This window comes from Ambystoma mexicanum, chromosome 2p (genome assembly GCF_040938575.1).
Source record: "Ambystoma mexicanum isolate Mex_15411 chromosome 2p, UKY_AmexF1_1, whole genome shotgun sequence".
Lineage (NCBI taxonomy): Eukaryota > Metazoa > Chordata > Amphibia > Caudata > Ambystomatidae > Ambystoma > Ambystoma mexicanum.
Genome location: NC_090923.1, coordinates 601,957,084 through 601,976,609, shown reverse-complemented (window position 1 = coordinate 601,976,609; position 19,526 = coordinate 601,957,084). Strand labels below are relative to the sequence as shown.

Sequence of the window (19,526 nt, the reverse complement as noted above, 5' to 3'; positions counted from 1 at the left end):
TTGTATAGAGCCCCTATGATGTATGACAGGGACCCATTCTCTGCATCATTTAGGGCGATGTATGTGCAACACGACAGTCAATTTGTTTTGCACATTCCCCTTTCATTGGCCGTCAATAAGTTGAACACGTATCTGTTTTGGAGAGTCATCAACCAGATCACATGCATTTTGCTCTTGATCGCGTTAAAACTTTTCTCAGTGTTGTTCACCAACTGGATCATCTCTGACCTTATTATCGGAAGCCATTTCGCGTTGGCTGTCGCCTGACCCCCTGGTAGCATAAGGGACACAAAGAAGACCTCTGTCTTGGTATACAATCGATATTTGTCTGGAATTTCTTTCAGCAACTTGGAAGAGTCTTCAGATAGATAATTCAATCGCCTCATCTGTCCCAGTGAGTGCTTCTATCTTATCACTTTTGGGGACTGAGGTGGGGATTGTTTCAACTGGGTTATGACATAGGTTGGTGCTATCATTAGATGTGTTTCAGGGACCACAAGGATATCTGACTGTAATGTCACCAATGAGCATATGCCTCTCCATGATGGTGGGAGATGCAAGTACGACTGCTGGCCGCACACCCAGTAAATGTCAATGAGGGCTGCAGCCTTTACTTAGATCTGGAATATACAATGGGCCTCATTACACGGTAGGCGGTACAAAATGTGATTTACCGTCATGGCGCTATTAGCGTGTCCGCCATCGTAGGAGACCGCTAATAGCGTTCCATTACGAGTTAGCGGACACGCGCATAGGGCCATGCCGGTAAATGACCCTACCGCCGTGGCGCAAAAGCACCTTTCCGGCTCCGACCAAAGTGCTGATAGCACCTCCGCCCTCATGCTGCACGCTATTAGCTGTTAGCGGTCACTGCTATTAGCGGTCACCATAAAACACCGGAACCGGAAATAGCGTCATCGCACCGGAACGGGAAAGAGCCCGGCGGCCATCTTTAAAAACACAATCCATTGCCATCCCCTGCACTCAGGACCTGCAGCAACACCACGACTGGCAAAACCACATCCCACAAGAACAAACAATGCCCAAGGCCCTAAAGAAAGCCGATGCGCGCCAGCGCAAAGAACGCTTCTCAAACGAGGAATTGAAAATGCTGGCAGACACCCTGGCTGCAAATGCAGACGTAGTGTTCGCTAGCGACATGCGGCGCCCTGCACTCCTGAGAAAAAAGGAAATCTGGGCTGAGGTGGCGCAGAAAGTCAGTGCGGGGGGCTCCACCCCCCGCACCGTAAAGGACATGCGCAAGCGGTGGGATGATCTGCGCCTCCGTGTACACAGCATTTTATCGGCCAACAGGAATCTGGCCATGGGCACAGGAGGCAGAGGTGGATCCCCGATGAAGATGCAGGAGTGGGAGGAGACATGTGCCAGCACCATTGGCATAGAATCCATCGAGGGAGTGGGCCGAATGGAGTGTGGTGTGGCAACAACGCCAGACGGAGGTGAGTGACCACGCAAAACACAGCAATGCTAAGCATGAGTCCCTCCCCCAAATGTGAAATGGGAATTAGCTAATGGATGGGGTCATCACACACACATGTACACAACCCTGCATATATGCCGTGCACATCCCCACACAACCACATGCATGCAGCACCTCACACACGTGTCACCCTGACACATGTCCGGATGACCCACCCATCTGGCCAACAACCTGCAGGCCCAAACTAGATGTCCAAATCCAAAGAACTGCAGCAACAACAACATATGCATGATGCACGTTGACCCATCACTGATGCTATCCCTGTCTTGCTCCCCCACAGGGTCACATTCTGACAGTGAGGAGCTGGACTCTGCAACGCAGGCCCCACCACCCAAAAAGCAGGCCAAGGGAAAGGATGCAGGCACCAGGCCCAGTACATCGAGGGGCACTGGGATATCTGGAGTGGCCCAGCGTTCAAAAGCCACACACGCAACGACCACACCAAGGATCGAAATGCCATCCGACACTGTGGCAGTACCCCCACCACCCACCCCCACCACTCAGGAGCCAGTGCCAGAAGGCACGCCGTCCGCAGCCAATAGCTCCGTCGGGGAAGCAGCAGCCACGGCACCTATGAGTGATGTGGACGACCCATGTCCGACACCGGAAGGGCAGCATTCACCCAGCACCCAGCTGTCCCCACTCCACAGCCCATGCAACACATCCAATGGCAGCATCCATGAGGTGCATGCCGGAGATTCAATGGATGGGTCATTCAGTCCCGCGGCGAGCTCACCTGATGTCGGCCACATGCAGCAAGCTGCGCCGAGGAGTAACAGAGGCAGGGCCGCAGTCGACACCATGAGCCTGATACGCCAGCGCCAGGAGAAGCTCAATGCCCTGGTTGCCCGGCAAGTGAGCGAGGCTGCCTCGACCAGGGAGGAGATCCGGGTGTTGTCAAGGGACATGAAAGCTGCCATGGACAGCAACACGACGCGCCTATGTGACGAGATGGCCGCTGTGAGGCAGGTCCTAACGCGCATTGCTGAGGCGATGGAGAGCATGCGTCACTCACAGGGAGCAGATCAACCAGCCACCCCCTCGTCTACTAGCTCCGACCAGACAACCATCCTGCGCAGGTCCAGCCGGTCCTTGCGGCGGTCAGACTCACAACCCCCCAATGGTGGTAGTGGAGGAGGGAAGTAGGGCCAGCCTGTCCCTGTTGACACTTGGGAACTAATGCAGCACTGATGTGCACACCATGTTTGGTGGAGTTGTGGGTGGAGGGGGGTGAGGGTGTTTGGTGGAGTTGTGGGGGGAGGGGGATGAGGGTGTTTGGGGGAGTTGTGGGGGGAGGGTGGTGAGGGTGTTTGGGGGAGTTGTGGGGGGAGGGGGGTGAGGGTGTTTGGGGGAGTTGTGGGGGGAGGGGGGTGAGGGTTGTTGGGGTGGAGGGTACATGCACGTTTGAATGTCATAATGCTCAATACACACGTAGTGGCATGGATAATCACATGACTGGACATTGATCATTGTGTATGTGTGCTTTATTGTTGAAGGGTGCACTGTGTTTATGTCCTCCATACACCCCGTGCCCTGAGCTGAACACCAATTGCACCCTCCTAATCCATGTGCATCAGAAACAATGGTCTATCAGGTGCTGCCGCACAGCACGTCCCTCATGGGCATCGCCACCTGCATGACCTGCAGCCCCCTCTCCTCCATCCTCATCCCCGTCATCATCCTCAGACGGTGGTCGCAGTTCTATGTCAGGGGGCATTGGCACATTCCGTCTGATACACATATTGTGAAGCATGACACATGCCATGGTGATCTTGGCCACCTTCTCATGCCCGTACAGGAGTGCCCCGCCCGACCTGCTGAGGCACCGGAAGCGTTCCTTCAATAGGCCGAATGTCTGCTCGATCACCACGCGGGTACGGGTGTGTGCATGATTGTAGTCCTCTTCGTGCCTGTTCTGTGGGTTCCGCACAGGGGTAAGGAGCCACCTCTTCAGGGGATAACCTGCATCACCTGCATGGGTGCAACAATGGGTATGTGTAAGTGTCTACATAATGTGGAGCGTGCACATATCACACAAACAAACATTGCATATTCAACGACATCCACAGATCCAAGCACGCATGGCAATCAGGGTAACTGCAATGTGGGAAGGTGAGGTGGTCCTTGCAAGTGGACATGCACCATGCATGCATACGGCAGGGATTGCCATGTCCCGCCTGAGTTTAAGTGATTTGTGTTTCCTGGCCCTGGCAACGTTAGTGCCACACTGCTAGTACACTGCCATTCCTTAGTTGATGTCCCCATGCTGTTTGATGGCAATTCAGTGGTGGGGTACGGGTGTGCCTCACCACAATGGCTACAGGGGATCCATTTGTATGCACTCATGTGCGCGGACCATTTCTGATGTTGTTCAGCGTACATTTCAGTTGTGATTTTGATATGCATGTTGCTGATTTGTGTAATGGGGGGAATGGTGTGTTGTGCGGTGTGCATGTTGTTTCGAATGGCCTGTTTGGCGTAATGGATTGATATGTTTGTCGTGGCACTCACTTCCAGCATGTGGTTTTGTCTCTGGTCCATTGTGGGCTGCCTCACTGTACAGTGATGCAAAAATGTATGTCCATTCTTCTCATGACACCAGTTCACGCCCAGTTGGAGTATGCATCTCCCCCCCCCATTCACGCCCAGTTGGAGTATGCATCTCCCCCCCCCATTCACGCCCAGTTGGAGTATGCATCTCCCCCCCCCATTCACGCCCAGTTGGAGTATGCATCTCCCCCCCCCATTCACGCCCAGTTGCAGTATGCATCTCCCCCCCCCCATTCACGCCCAGTTGGAGTATGCATCTCCCCCCCCATTCACACCCAGTTGGAGTATGCATCTCCCCCCCCCATTCACGCCCAGTTGGAGTATGCATCTCCCCCCCCCCCATTCACGCCCAGTTGGAGTATGCATCGCCCCCCCCATTCACGCCCAGTTGGAGTATGCATCTCCCCCCCCCACTCACAATCCACATCACACTGACATGTGGTCGGCCTGCTACTCACCAAGTAGCCACGAACGTTGTCCAGCATGTCGCTCCATGTATCGTGGTATTGTCGAGTTCCGCAGGACCATTGCATCATGGGTTGAACCGGGATATCGGGCACAGCAATGTGTGATGATCTTGTTGGAGTCACATACCATTTGAACGTTGATGGAGTGGTATAGCTTTCTGTTACGGTACACTGCCTCATTGGCATGTGGGACCACCAGTTCTACATGGGTACAGTCGATGGCCCCGATGCAACTTGGGATGCCTGCCAGTGAATGGAAGCCAACTTTGGTGTTGGAGATCTCCTGGGCAGTCCGTGGCATGTATATGTGTTGACTTGTGTGCTTCAGGAGGGCATCGAGCACCTGGTTCAGAGTGCGTGAGAATACTGGTTGTGATATGCCATGCATCTGACCTACCGTATGCTGGTAGGTGCCTGTGGCCAAGAAGTGGAGCACTGTTACTACCTTCAGTAGAGGGGGGATGGCAGTACGGATGTCAATGAGACTCACAATGTCGTTGTATATCATGTCTACTATGGTGGTGATGGTATCCCAGTCCAGACGGTACAGGGTGTGTATCTGCTCAGGGGTTAGGTTGACTGGACTGGCTCTGATCCTGGGAATTGGTGGCTGCCTCTGTGGTATCACTAGGTGCACTGGTGGTGCTTGCTGCGCCTGTCTTGCCCTCCTCCTCCTCCTCCTCCTCCTCCTGCGTCTCCTCTGTGCTGCCTGTTGTTGTAGCTGCTGCACTGCAATCATGTCCTCTAGCCCATGTAATGCTGCTAGTATTGCATCCATCTTGGTGTGGGAATGGGTGTGGGGAGGGGTGTGGTGTGCTCTTTTGTGCTGCCAGTCTCCATTGCCTCCACCTGTGCTGATTTTGTCCACCTGTGGCAGGTGGGAACTCTGCTGTGCTCTTTTAACGTGTGGTTCGCGATGCCGGTATTAGCGCCTTGCCGGTAAGGGTTCTTTGGGTCTACTACATGCCGGTATTGCCATGTACGCATGGCTCGTGATGCCGTGATATTAGCGCTATGCCGCTATTTCCGGTCTGAGGGGGCGCGCGCTCACGGACTTGCCGCTAATAGTGCCACCGTACTTAGCGGTGCCGCTAATAGCGGTATGTCCGGGTCGTGATTGGGGAGGGGATTTACCGATACCGGTAATCCCTTACCGGTAACGGTATGTCCCTACCGCCTACCGTGTAATGAGGCCCAATGTCTTGTTGCATCTACTGCCGTTTCTTTGGTTCCGATCCATGTCAGTTTTGAAACATGCATGGCCCATATGGTGAGGCACTTGTTATTATCATATTACTTCTTTGTCAAACCCCACCAATCTTTCTGCCGTGCAGCTCACTACCACCTCTTGCCATCTGTCTGAAACCCTCCCCAAAAAGTCACCTCCCAGATTGCAACACCTGCCCATGTCACACACACCCTTTATATGACTCAACTATATAATGTTGCCAAGTGTATAAATGCTGCACCCTAAAATAAAACCAAAACATATACATATAAACATATTCATTACTCTGTGACAGTCATGAGAAGTTTGTAAACATGCCAACCCATGAAATATGTTTACATTTTGAAATGTTCTCGTTAACCTGACAAGTGCAGTAGTAATTTTATGCAAACATTCAGTAAACACTGTAGCAGCTGCGCCTCGAGGAGTGACAGTATAATTCAATCGATGGGTGTGCTGAGGTAGTCGTGCTGTGATGAGGTTGAGTCGATGACAAGGAGATAGGAAAACCAACAATGTCCACTACTCAATTCAGCATAACATCAAAAAGATGCTGTGCTTTCCATTGCATGCATAGAAACAAGGACAGTCATGTTATTAGGAGACCCAGTGTAACTGTTTTGGGTACAGGGAGAGTTGTATTGGGGGGTGTACTCAATACAGCAGTTCCTTTAGCTTGACCGCAAATAGAGTGGCATACACTATGGTGAATGGGCCATTGTACCTCGGCTCACTCCACCTGCGGACAACATTCCTCACATATACTATGTCCCCTGGGGCCAGGTGGGTGGCGAGCTCACAGATTCTGATGCATCACTGTTCTCGTCTTCTGATCACGATGGTGCTATCTGTTTAGAAATACATTTTGTTGACTTCATCAATGCAGAGAGGTACAATTTAAATTCATCCCCCAAGATGGACGCAGCCCTGTGAGCATCAGAGGTGCTTCGCACTGGCGACCATGGTGTATGCATGTGCCGTCCTGTTGCTATTTCATGAGGGGGAGATGATGATCCTTACAGGGCTGTGTCTGCATCCTGAAAAGGGCCAAGGGCAAACAGTGGACGCAGTTCTTCTTGAGGGTCACACATAGCTTAGACAATGTAGCCTTTAAGAGGCTGGTTATTTGTTTGACAGCACTGTTGGCTTGAGGTTGATAGATGGAACAAAACTTATGCTTGATACCTAATAGAGCAATTATTTCCTTAAACAGCTTGTAAAAGAAGTGGGTGCCATTGTTGGATCTTAATAGTTTACCCACTCCCCATTGGGAAACACTTAGCTCAGTAGAAATCTGGAAGCAGACTTGGCATCTAGATGTGCACATGGACCAGCTGAAAGACCAATGGAAATATCGAGGCTTAGCACCACCAAAAATGAAATACGCCAATCACGAGTTCAGAGATACATGTATTATTTTAATATGCAAATACAGATAGCTATCTGGCTCTCAGCGCCTCGCAGTGTGTACCAGCAGACATTGTGAGGGGAGAGAGAACTGGACATTACAAAGTATGCGTCTTTTATACACAATCCCGTCTACATCGTCCAGCCCTTCTCCAGGTTACCGATTGGCTAGGGTTCATACCCTTTTCTCATTGCTAATACAGAATCAAATAACTAATACAATGTTCAATGCTGTCTTCAAACATTTAACATATTTGTCAGTATACAGAATACAATGGTGACATTTGTCTTCCGACTTAAAGGTAAGTCCAGTTTCAAGAATGACCACAATGGATTTCTGCAAAGGCACACAGTTTCAGCTATTCAGCATTCAGTTCCACTATTTGAAAAAGAATGACGCTATTGGTGCAGACAACAACTAAATTGAGGTTCAGTTCAGCTCCAAGGTTTCTTAGTGCAGGACAAACATTCTGCTCTCAGCAGTCACAACATGTTTACACAGTGCAAAGTTCATTTTTCCTAAGCTCGAGCAGAAAACATAGTTCAACATGAGACAGAAAACAGGAGTTTAATTAAAATGGCGGATGTCTCTAAAATGGCGGCGTAGTCAGCTTTGATTCAGGTTCATTTAGATGCTAATGCGCTTAGTCCAATGTTCATTATCAGGCGGTATTGTGCGAAACATGGTTTTACAAACCCTCCTTTCGCCTAAGCCAAGAGCATGTCTCAAACATTTTCACTATATAAAGACCATGTCCCATTGTCAGAGCAACCTGAGTCACTGGTTTCAGAGATATCACCATTAATTCCTTGATGGTAATATCCTGCATTACTAAGACATTGGTAGCTTTTTCAGGCATATGTATCTTAGGTCCTGGTGTACCTATTGCTTGTGCGCAACTCCCTCCTATCATTGAACGAATGACAGGCAGACATTGTATGCAACAACAGCAGAATAGTATAATGCCAAGGATTATCATAAGAACTGCAAAGACTTTCCAACCCCAGGATCGCAACAAGTCCCAGAACCATGTGCTAATATCCCAGTTTCCCTGTGGGACATGTACTTCAGTACTTAGTGTATGTAGATTCTGAATTGCCTTAAATGTGGTGGGGGAGGAGTCAGGTACAAAAACACAACATGCAGATCCCACCCTTTTGCATACCCCACCACGCTCAGCTAGAATTATATCTAGCACCATCCTATTTTGGAGAGCCACTAATCTAATTGCCTTCTGTTTTAACGTCATGTTATACAAAAAGTCAGTGGTCCTATTGATGGTGTTCTCCAATACTCTTGCCAATCTCCTAATGTCTTCAGAATTCATTATCTGTCCCCAGAATGGCACAAAGGATTTGGCAACATCACCCAAAACTTGGGACGGTATATCAACATTCACATCCCACCTGGGACGAGTTTTAGAGACTTCGGCTCTGGTGGCAACATATATTCCTGGCAGCAATATACCCAAATAACAAGTTCCCTCCCAATCTCTGGGTAACCACGGAAAGGCCTCGCAAACAAATTAAATAGGATAGGATTTCCTACATACAAATGTCTATCCTCCCTAGTTAAATCTGCAATACTTGTACATCCCTCCAATATACCCATTGGTTGAGAACCTTCCCTTCGTATGCAGAATGGATCAGAGTTTGGACTATGGTTGATAGTATGGGAAGGAGGCATGGCATCCCTATTGCCTACGGGAGCCATCTTAAAAGAAATCAACGATGGAAAAGGTCTAGAGAGTCTGTCAGAAGGCCTAATAGAAGCTACATTCAGCTTGCTCCTATTTGCAAACAAGGAACATCCTAAAGGTGTTAAAACTCACTTTTCAAATTAGTTGAGATTAGTCCCATAAAAATTCCCAGTGACACTCTCATTCCAATAATAATGCCCTAAGCGAGGCATAACAGGCAGTAGATAAAGGAAGAGGATGTATGTACCACCCCAGTCCCTTTTCCCCATGTTGCGGCAAATGTGAACAGATCCAGCAGTTTGTCCTATTTAGAATGGCATGGGTAGCGTTCATGATCATTAAAAGAGTGTTATTACTATAACCCCCTCTGTGCTGGAGGTCTCGAGGAGGAAGAGTGTGCAGATGCACATAAGGTGGAGACACAGTGGAGATACTTGCAGTCGGTAACAAGACATCAAGCGGATGCAGATTTTCTAGATACCAGAACCCAAATGTCAATATAATTATAAAAAATACTGCTATTGTAACCAGTAACCATTTGGTCCTTGGGGACCATGACCCTTGATGGGCAAATTCATCATCAAATAAGTGACCAATATCCTTTGTAGTAAGAGTGGCTTTCAAAATGGGCATTGTTTCTCAACGTCCATTATGAAGCTTCATTGTTAGGCTTTTTTAGTTAATCCGTCGGTGGTACCTGACCACATGGCCTACGTTGATTGAAGGTAACTTTGCCGGTCCCTGCCTCTTATTTGATGCAGCAGAGGAATGATGAGGGACTGGCTCAACAGTGGTTTCTTGTGAGTTTCTTTGTGGGCACAGCCGGGGCTGCACTTCCCTAACCTATTTACATTAACGTAAATGTCAGCAACTCTAAATCTAAATCCGATTCCGAGGTCGCAGATCGTATACCTTGAGACTCCAGGTACGGTGTGATCCGTGAACAAAGTGTCATTGTTTCCTGAAGACAATGAAGAAACAGAAGCAGGATCGAGCAACAGTGAAGAAGAATTTGAAGAAGAAGCAACAATCTCCCCAGGCCCCACGGGCTCAGGAAGGACTTTCGTAGATAAAGCAGCAGTCTCCCCAGGCCCCAAGGGCTCAGGAAGGATTTCCGTGACACCCTCGGTGTCGATGAGAGCAGGCTCGATGTGAGCGTCAAGATCACCAATTCCCTTCCTCTCTCCTTTATCGTAGGGCAGAGGAAAAGGAATCCTTTTTACAAGCGTTGAGTGGATCCAGTTCTTCTTACCTGCCACTTGTAAAGTGGTCTGCGTGGCCAAAAGGTCTTGGTGCTGTCCCTTCCAGCGAGGTACGAGACAGGAGGCTCTTTCAAAGTTCTTGATCAAGACCCATTGGCCAGCTGGGAGTTGATGACCTGGACCCTCGTATTTTACTGGGAGGGCTTCTCGCACCTGTTGATGAATCAAATACAAGTTTTGAGTAAACTGTTCACAGTAGTCAAGAAGAAGCGAATGTTCGACATTCTTCAACAGTTTGGGTTTTGGTATGTTCCATATATTGGCTGGCCTCCCCATGACAATTTCATAGGGGGAGAGCCCTGTCTTTGACTGTGCGGTGGTCTGCATTGATAATAAGGCTATTGGTAAGGCGTCAGGCCATTTTAAATTGCTGTGTGCGACACACTTTCGCTATTTTGTTCTTCAAAATTCCGTTATGGCATTCCACAAGACCAGCACTGTGAGCGTGTCTGGCCGAGTGGAACCATTTGTCAATCTGCAACCCTGCACAAACTTGCAGGATGACAGCAGCGATCAAATGTGAACCAGTATCCGACCAAATGACTCTCGGCAAACCAAACCTAGGAAAATATTCATTCAGCATGGTTTTCGCCATTGACATTGCTGTGGCATCTTTTAGTGGAAAAGCTTCAACCCATTTACTGAAGGCACAGATGACAACTAAAACAGACTTATAGTTCTGACAACGCTCCATTTCAATAAAATCAAAGTGAATAACCTCAAAAGGCATGGAGGGGAGCCCAAAACTACCCTTTGATGCCGGTGTTCCTTTCCCAATATTATACTGCAAGCATATCATGCAACTTTGGACAAATCTATCAGCAGTCTTTTGAATATTAGTATTATACCAGACAGGATCTAACAGTTTGCAATTACTTTTGGCACATATGTGTGTTGACCCATGAGCCATTGTCACCATAGCATTAACATAGGCATTGGGTAGCATCCATCTTTGCTTTTCATTATCCACCCAACAACCCTCATCATCTAGACCCGCTGGAACCTCAGCCCACTGTTTAATTTCATCTGGAGTGGCGTCAGCCTGAATTTCTTTTATACAATCAATTCCTTCATCTATCATACAAGTATCAGTGACCCCTTTTCTTGGGTCCAACACATACATTTTTTTATTTAAATCAGTGGCAGTCTGGCTATTCTGTCAGCAACAGCATTTCCTTTTCCTACGTCGTCCGTCACCTTCTGATGCACAGCGCACTTCATTATTGCTAACCACGTAGGAAGCGCAAGTGCTGAAAGTAACCAAACTATTAAAGTGCCATGCTGAATCTTTGTTCCATGCAGGGTCAAGAAACCCCTCTCAGCCCAAAGTCGACCAAAGTTGTGCACCACTCCGAGCGCACATTGGCTGTCTGTGAATATATTTACAATAAGCCCTTCAGATATTTCACAAGCTCTAGTCAACGCAATAATCTCTGCGGCCTGCGCAGAGTTATGCAGAATTCGTTTGGTTTCCACAATAGTGCTTAATGTGGTGATTGCGTAAGTAGCAGTGGATTTACCATTGGGAGTTTAAAGCAGGAGCCCTCACAAAAAAGCTCCCCTTGCAGATTCTTTAGAGGTGCATTACTCAAATCAATTCTGCCCTTAGTTTCTTGTTCTGTGGTATAGAGGCAGTCATGTGACTTCTTGTCACTACAATCAGTTTCTTGCAGAAGAGGCAATAGTTTGGTCGGATTTAATGAGCAACATCTCTTAATTTGGTTATGCGGAGCAAATAGAATCAGCTCCTACCTTGTTAGTCGTGCTGATGTGAGATGTTGCGTCTATGTTCTGTTTAATAGAACATCTACGGAGTGGGGTACCATTACGATTAAAGAATGACCTAATACCATACCCTCACATTGTTTCACAGATGCAGCGGCAGCAGCTACAGCTCTCAAACATCTCGGCAAAGCGCATGCAACAGGGTCTAACGTGGAGGAAAAATAACCGCACAGTCTATTCTTGCCCCCATGTTCCTGTGTCAAAACAGCCAAAGCGGATTCATCACATTCATGCACATATAACACAAATATGAATTCATAATTTGGTGTGCCCAAAACTGTTGCTGAACACAACACAGCCTTGAGCAGACAAAAGCATTCTGGCAATCCATATTCCACGGTAAAGGCAAAGAAAAGCCCTTCTTTGTCAGTGTCAACATAGGTTTTATAATTAATGAAAAATTTGGGATCCACTGTCTACAGTATGAAGCCATGCCTATTAAAGCTCTAACCTCTTTCTGTGTATTTGGGACAGACATGCTAGAGAGGCTTTGTATCCGTTCAGGTGTCAATCTTCTTCCCTCCTTTGACAGGAGATAGCCTAAATAGGCAACCTCCTGTTGACAATATTGAAACTTCTTCAATGAAGCCTTATGCCCATGTTCTGCTAAATGAATAAGCAGTAACACGGTGCCCTCCTTGCAAACAACTTCAGAATCTGCAGCTAGAAGCAAATCGTCTACGTACTGTAACAACCTGCAAGTAGAAGGTAACTCAAGCGTATGAAGTTGTTCTTTCAACACTCTACTATAGATGCTTGGACTCTCAGTGTACCCTTGTGGCACACAAGTAAATGTAAACGACCATCCACCTAGGGTGAACGCGAACAAATATCTACTCTCAACATGTACAGGAATACTGAAAAAAGCATTTTTCAAATCCACAACACTAAAATGTGTAGCCGTATCTGGAATCATGGTCAATATTGTAGTAACATCAGGTACAATCAGAAACTGTGGAGCAACAGCCTTATTAATGGCACGCAAGTCAATAATAAAACGAAAAGGAATCGCATTATCCCCTTTTTTATTAACTGGTAGAATCGGACTATTACACATGCTCCCTGCAATTTCCTCAATCACGCAAACGTGTACAAAATCAGAAATAAAGCTTTTGAAAGCCTGTTCACCTTCAACCGAAATCTTATACTGTGGAATACGTGGCAATTTAATACCTGGTTTCAACACAATTTTAACTGGTTCAATTTGTAAAATGCCGACGTCATTATCATTAACTGCCATAGACATGTCAGAACCTTATTTAATTCATGCGAAAAAGGTCTAGGCAAAAATTGTGGAATGGAAGTTTGTTGAGGCAAAATCGTTAAATGCACTCCATCTGGAGAACAGTAAATTACAGCATTCAATTCTTTTAATAAATTTAATCCTAACATATTTTTGCCACAATTTGCCATCAGAAGAAATGGACATGAATCAGTGAATGGCCCCAGTGAAATCAATACCGGCCGAGAGACCGGACTAACCACTGGCGTTCCAGAAAACCCTACAGAAATGTTGTTCTGCCCTGACAGTGGAATATCTGGAACCCGTGAATGATCAATAGAACACTTCTGTACTCCTGTATCTATCATAAATATATGCTCCGTATTCCCCACCTTCATTTCAACTTAGTGCCCTTTCTGATCGACGGGAATAGGTATTGGTTCCAGATTCTGCTTCGGGCTGTCCTAACGAAACAGTATATGATCAAATGCAAGAGCCTCAGAATAGACAGTCGAAGGATTACCGAACATGTTCCCACTATTAACAATTTCTTGCTGATTATCCTGTAACAGTGCCTGTTGATTCTGTGCAGACTGACTTCTACCAGGACCCCCTATCCCAGGACGGCCTCTTGATCGTCTACCCATTGCACCATATGTGCTATTCGATCTCTGCTGAAGGATTGGACATTGTGCTCGCCAATTACCTTCCTGTCTACAATATGCACATTGGTTCATGTGTACAGGACCCAGTTGTGCGTTACCCTGTGGTGTAAATTGGTCTCTAAACTGTGTATTCCCACCTCTAACTCCTCTAGCTATCTGCTGCAACAATACTTTAGTTTTCAAGTCTCCCTTCTACTTTTCCGCCTTCTCTGTATTAACTCTATTTTCATAGTACTGAGCCATATGTAATGCTTCAGATTGTGATTTCATTTGCCAAGCACTCTCAAAAGTCATAATCTGCAATTGGATTTCAGGCAATAATCCACGCACAAACTTGTCTACAAACAGCCTTTTCCCTGACTCTGTACTCAAGTCTTGACCACTAAAATCTGAAAATACTTGCTCAAATCTGCTAAAAAACTCTGTTGCACCCTCTGACTTCAAATGTTTGCAAGTCGTGAGTGTATCCCATATGCTTCTTTTCTCAGGAACCAAAGTTTTCAATTTAGCTACTATTCTGTCTAGCAACATCAGTATCACCTGTGGCGGTTTCTCACCAGCATTCCCTTCTCCATCTATTTGTACTAAGTTATCCCATGTATCACCCATCCCTGCCTGATCATCTACAGTTCTAATATGCTTCCATAAATCAGTAGGAAGGATCACGGTAAACAATAAATCTATATCACCCAATGTAAAAACTGTTGAAGACAGAATTAATTTCTTTACAAAATCCTGTTGGATTCTTCCTAATATGTGGAATTGTTTGTCTAATGGTATTCACTTCCTGTCTAGAAAAGGGGACATGAACAAACTGAGAAACATAATGTGCTACGACAGTAGTAGCAGGCGTTCCTGCTGCGGCATTAGCTGAAATGTCTACTTTCGGAACAAATATTGGAGGAACCTCCCTCATCGGCAATTGTAAAGTAGGCAAATCTGAATGTTTATTAAGCAACAAGGCTAAATCAAGTGACAAAGTAGTCAAAGCTGTATCGGACGAAAATGCTCTCTTGTAAACGACCATCAAATCTGTGGGACAACAAACCTTTCTCTTCATAAACTTATCTTGTAGATATTCTACCATCACCTGTAACACTTTCCTTTGCATTGCCGGAGCATACTGACTAAACGTGTCATACACTTCTATGGGAGAAATTGAAACATCCGAAATCCATCTAAGAGCGTCTCTTGTGCAAATGCACATTTCCTCACTCATTGGTTTCAATGGAGGAAGAAATCGCTTCTGCACATATGAGGCTTCCCGTCCATTACCATCCATTTCATCTTTCTGTAACCGATCTAGCTCCCTATTAAACTCAAATACCTTCTCAACATGCTCATGTACTTTCTCCGATGTGTCCCTTGAGCGGGCTAGGACATTCAAATCCCTCAACCCCTGTGGGACATTCATGTCCGTCAAATCACTCCATATCTCAGCTAAATGCGTTCCCATCCCTTCTATCAAAATAGTCTGTTCAGGAATACTTTCTTGGCAGAAATCGCAACTAAAACAGACGATTCTTCGCCTTCCTCTATGTACTTTTTAGCCCACGTATACAATTCTTTTTTTCTAGCTTTGGATACTGTACCACGAGTCTGTACTATTCTTGGATCAACTCCCACCTCTTCAACTACTACAGGTGGAGCAGAACCACCTGGTAAGAAGTCAATGGGTAACGAAGGCAATACCGCTGGAGGTACAGACGGAATTATGGGGACGGCAACTGTCGGTAAAGGTGGAGGTGCAGGGGGAGGAACAATGACAGGAAGAGGAACAACAACAGGAAAAGGAGGAACTACAACAGAAGGAGGCACAACAACAGGGTGGGGCACATAGGGAGGAGGTGAAGTTGCAACAGTTCTACGTTCATTCAACAATTTGTTAATTAGTTCATCTGATGTATGAGAATCCTAAGACGGATATATCTTTTGCACATCAAGTGAGAAAGCCCTATCTATACTTCTAATAGATTCTGACTGTTTCTGCTGATCATGCAATAGTGCTTTTTCAGCATTTGTCAGGTGTCTACGGTCATGCTTTTCTTTACTTTTAAGTTGCTGCATAGCTTCCTTTGTTCAATCTTTAATTGCATCAAATGCTGCAGGCCTAACCTTTTTCTTCAACAATATAGATTCTAAATACCTTAGGCGGGCAATTTCAAAACTGCCATAGACTGGCCACTGAAGGTAGGTAACATGTCTAGTCTGTCTGTGCCAAATATCATTAAATACGATACTACTTAGGCCGTACTTACAGTACATTAAGCAATCCAGCGACCCAATGGGTGGCGCTGGTTGGCCTCATTCCAAAGGTTGTCTATCTCTGCAGAATAATACCCTGAAACAGGATGACAATTTCCCAGGCATGTCAGATTACTGGTGTTACCTGGCATCCTTTGTACTTGCAAGTGCAAATCTACAACCCATATCAGGATTCTTAGGAATCGGGCACGACTCACCTGATTTCAAAGATACTAAGGGTATGATCGGATTTCAAAGGATAGCCGTGGCTGACGATTTCGGTAAAGAGCCCACCTAGATATGGGGACCCTCGTCAAGATGTCCTCCTGAAACTCTTGCTCACATCCAGGGATCGGATCATGCAGTACTGCTGAGGAGTCGAGTCTCTTGCAGGGGGCCCCTTCACTCTCCGATCCCAGTCCGGTAGCTGCGTCTCTTTTTCAGCGAGATGACATCAATCTTGAGGGTCCCTATTCGGGCACCATCTGAAAGACCAAAGGAAATATCGAGGCTTAGTACCACCAAAAATGAAATACGCCAATCACGAGTTCAGAGATACATGTATTATTTTAATATACGAATACAGATAGCTATCTGGCTCTTAGAGGGTACAATAATACCTTGCTGTAAGAATGCAGTGATTGTGTAATGTATCCCCTCCTCTGCATCTTTGCACAGTTGGTACTGCTTCACTTGGGGCAATACTGCTCCTGGCTTAAGGGTAATTTTGAACTGGAGCAACACTCTGCAGGAGCTCTACGTCATGGGGATTGGTTGCCCATAGAATGCCAGGTACCTGGGCGAGATCTTCTTGGGCAAATGATGGGATGCTTTCTGTCACAAACAAGGACTACGGGACCTGGCAATATTGCATCATGATCTTGCAGGGAACACACATGGCCAATCTATCTCACCGTCATTGTCCTTGTCTTCAAACAAGTTAGTGTCTGTCACTTCTTTCAATGGTTGCGCTGGTTCTATGCATAGTACAGTGCGCCACTCATCTCCATCTACATCTGTCCCTATTAAGATGATACTACTCTTTGACACCACCACCCCTTCTAGATTTAAGAAAAGGATGGTCCCTGCAATGCATTCCTGAGACTGAGCGGGCCTGAATAGGAAGTCGGATGGTATTCACCAGCACCCATTACTCACTTGGGGGAGGGCATTCAACAACACTGTGACCCCATAGATAAACAGGTCTAGATGAATTGGGATTCCTTTGGCTCCCGTCCCACTCCCCAAGGCCTGAACAATCATCATGGACATTATGTGGTTCATTCCAAGGGTTGAGCACACCACTCCTCTCTCAGTAAATGAAACATTCATGTCCAGCTTGCTGAGCACGTCTCATCCTAGCAAACTGACAGGAGACGTTGTCGGGGACAACAACGGGGCCCGTACTGCCTTGCCACCCACTTTGATTGCCAATTATTCTGTAAATGGAACCGATTTCACTGCCCCAGAGAAGCCCTCATGTCCAGAACCTCACCTGACAACGGAATGTGCCCCGCGCTGATATATGATTTGGTTGCACCTGTGTCCACCATGAAAATAAAGGCTTTATCGCCTATCTCCACACTCACCAAGGGCTCCTCTTCTGGGTTGGCTGTCACTGACATGACTGGGCACGCTCAGGCACTTTGTGGGCTGTCCTAGTCAAGTTATGTGTTCCTCCCCAGGAGACGAAAGGACCCCCTCTCATCAAACTGGTCTCTTTGTAGTATGTAATGGTGCCATGGAGAATTGCATTACTGTTGGGTATTTGAGGCACGTGCAGTGGAGCCGAGTGCTCCGTACACGAAACTGGCCCATTGGGAACCGCTGCTTGCAGCTGCAGAAACTGTGGAGGGGGAACAGGCAAGGCCAGTATTGATGGTGCTTCGTACGGGGCCTCTGTGGGCATGGGGGCATAGGGCTGTGAGTACAGAGCCGGCGCTCCTGGGGCATATGGGGTCATCTAATTATGCAACTGCTGGCCTACTCCTAGATTCACGTGAGAAATGTCCCATCATCCCACATGTCCAACACTGTCCCATATTGCCCTCTAAGCCCCATCCTTTCGAAGCCTCCTCTACCCCCTCTAGACGCTGCAAACCCCCCTGTCACCCGGGGGTAGCCTCCCTGGGGCCACCCCTGATACTGCTGTTGAAACCCACCAATCCACTTGAAACCTCCTCCCCATGCAGGTGCCGTCCGCATGTCTTCCTGTACCGGTCTGCGTCCATCTGTGCAACATGTAATGCTGCCACTATCACCCCTTCTACTGATATCTTTGCTAACATTTTGTGTACTAGTTTTGCTTCCTCTGTTTGTACTCGTTGGCCCATTTCTTTCACCTTTTCCCTTAGCTGTTTGCAATGATGGATAATTATGGACTGTGTCTCTGGCCACCGTCATGCCTCGATCCCCACTATCTTGTTGAGTGCCTTTTGCATCTCCTTGGAGAGCCCTTTTATAACCATAAAATAAAAGAATGGTATCGATTGATCCCATGGCTCACCTGTCTCTGCCCTGCACATCTCTTGTGTCTGTAAAATATACTGGATGGATCTTCATCATCGTGCTTTGTGTGCTGCATGGCTGACTGAAAAGCTGGGGGGGCCTGGATAGGTGTGTCGCTGTGCCGCCCATACCTGTGCTCTGATGTCATTAAAGTGGGCCCCATCATGAATATCGTCCACCAACTGCACTCTGGGACACCCTGCCTTCTCCCAAATGTCGTCTGCCTGGTCCCCTAGTATTGCAACAAGTAAACTCTTCAAATCACCTACAGCCAGAGTGATACCGGCCGTTTGCTTTTCAAACGCATAAATCAATTTTTCTCTGCCTGCTGTGAGGGATGGCAAGGCCTTAATCAGGTTATTTGTATCCACGTGTGGCCACGGAACTGCACCCCCACCACCTTCTTCACCTTCCTCTTCTCTATCTGTTTGCCTTTCACCACTGTTTGTTAAACAGAGAATCATTAGGAAGATTCTCCCTTTTCCCCCCCAAATTGCAGAAGACAAGTAGTCACGGCTTCCATTATGGGGTCGCTCGACTATTGAAAAGGATATACTTGGGACAGCCTGCATTTCAAATTCAGCATCTGGAGGTTGTGCAAAATGTGGCAGCGCAGCTGGCACTCGACGCCCCACGTCTCTCTCCAACCCAGGTCATGCTATGTCAACTTTACTGTTTTCCAGTGAATTCTCTGATTCAATTTAAAGTTTTGTGCATGACTCACCAGGCAATGAATAAGGTGCAGGCTGAATACTTGCAAGACAAGGTGTCCCGATACCAGCCTACAAGGAGACTTCGCTCCACCTCTCAAAACCTTATCAGAGAGTTGCTTGCGGGGGTGCTCTTTCGGCTACTTCCTTGTGGAATGCTCTCTTTGGGTTGCTGTGGGAGACCACTGACAATGATCAATTTCGTAAAGGAGCTGAAACTTATTTATTCTAATGGCTCCTTTTGGTGGCCGGTGGGTTTTTCTCTGCTCTTAGCACC

At 47.0% G+C, this 19,526-nt stretch overlaps 1 protein-coding gene across 3 annotated transcripts in view; it reads right to left on the bottom strand.

Annotated features, from left to right (window-relative positions):
• LOC138566599 (hyaluronidase-1-like) overlaps nucleotides 1–19,526 on the bottom strand; it is a 214,524-nt gene that overhangs the window by 83,703 nt on the left and 111,295 nt on the right. For 2 of the 3 annotated variants that reach the window (XM_069644119.1, XM_069644118.1), the window contains exon 3: nucleotides 7,144–10,268. The exons of the other annotated variant lie outside the window; for it this stretch is intronic. In XM_069644119.1, the coding sequence (XP_069500220.1) occupies nucleotides 9,564–10,268 (705 nt within the window). In that variant the 3' untranslated portion in view covers nucleotides 7,144–9,563. Of the gene's footprint in view, nucleotides 1–7,143; nucleotides 10,269–19,526 lie in introns of those variants that run through there. 3 annotated transcript variants of the gene reach the window in all.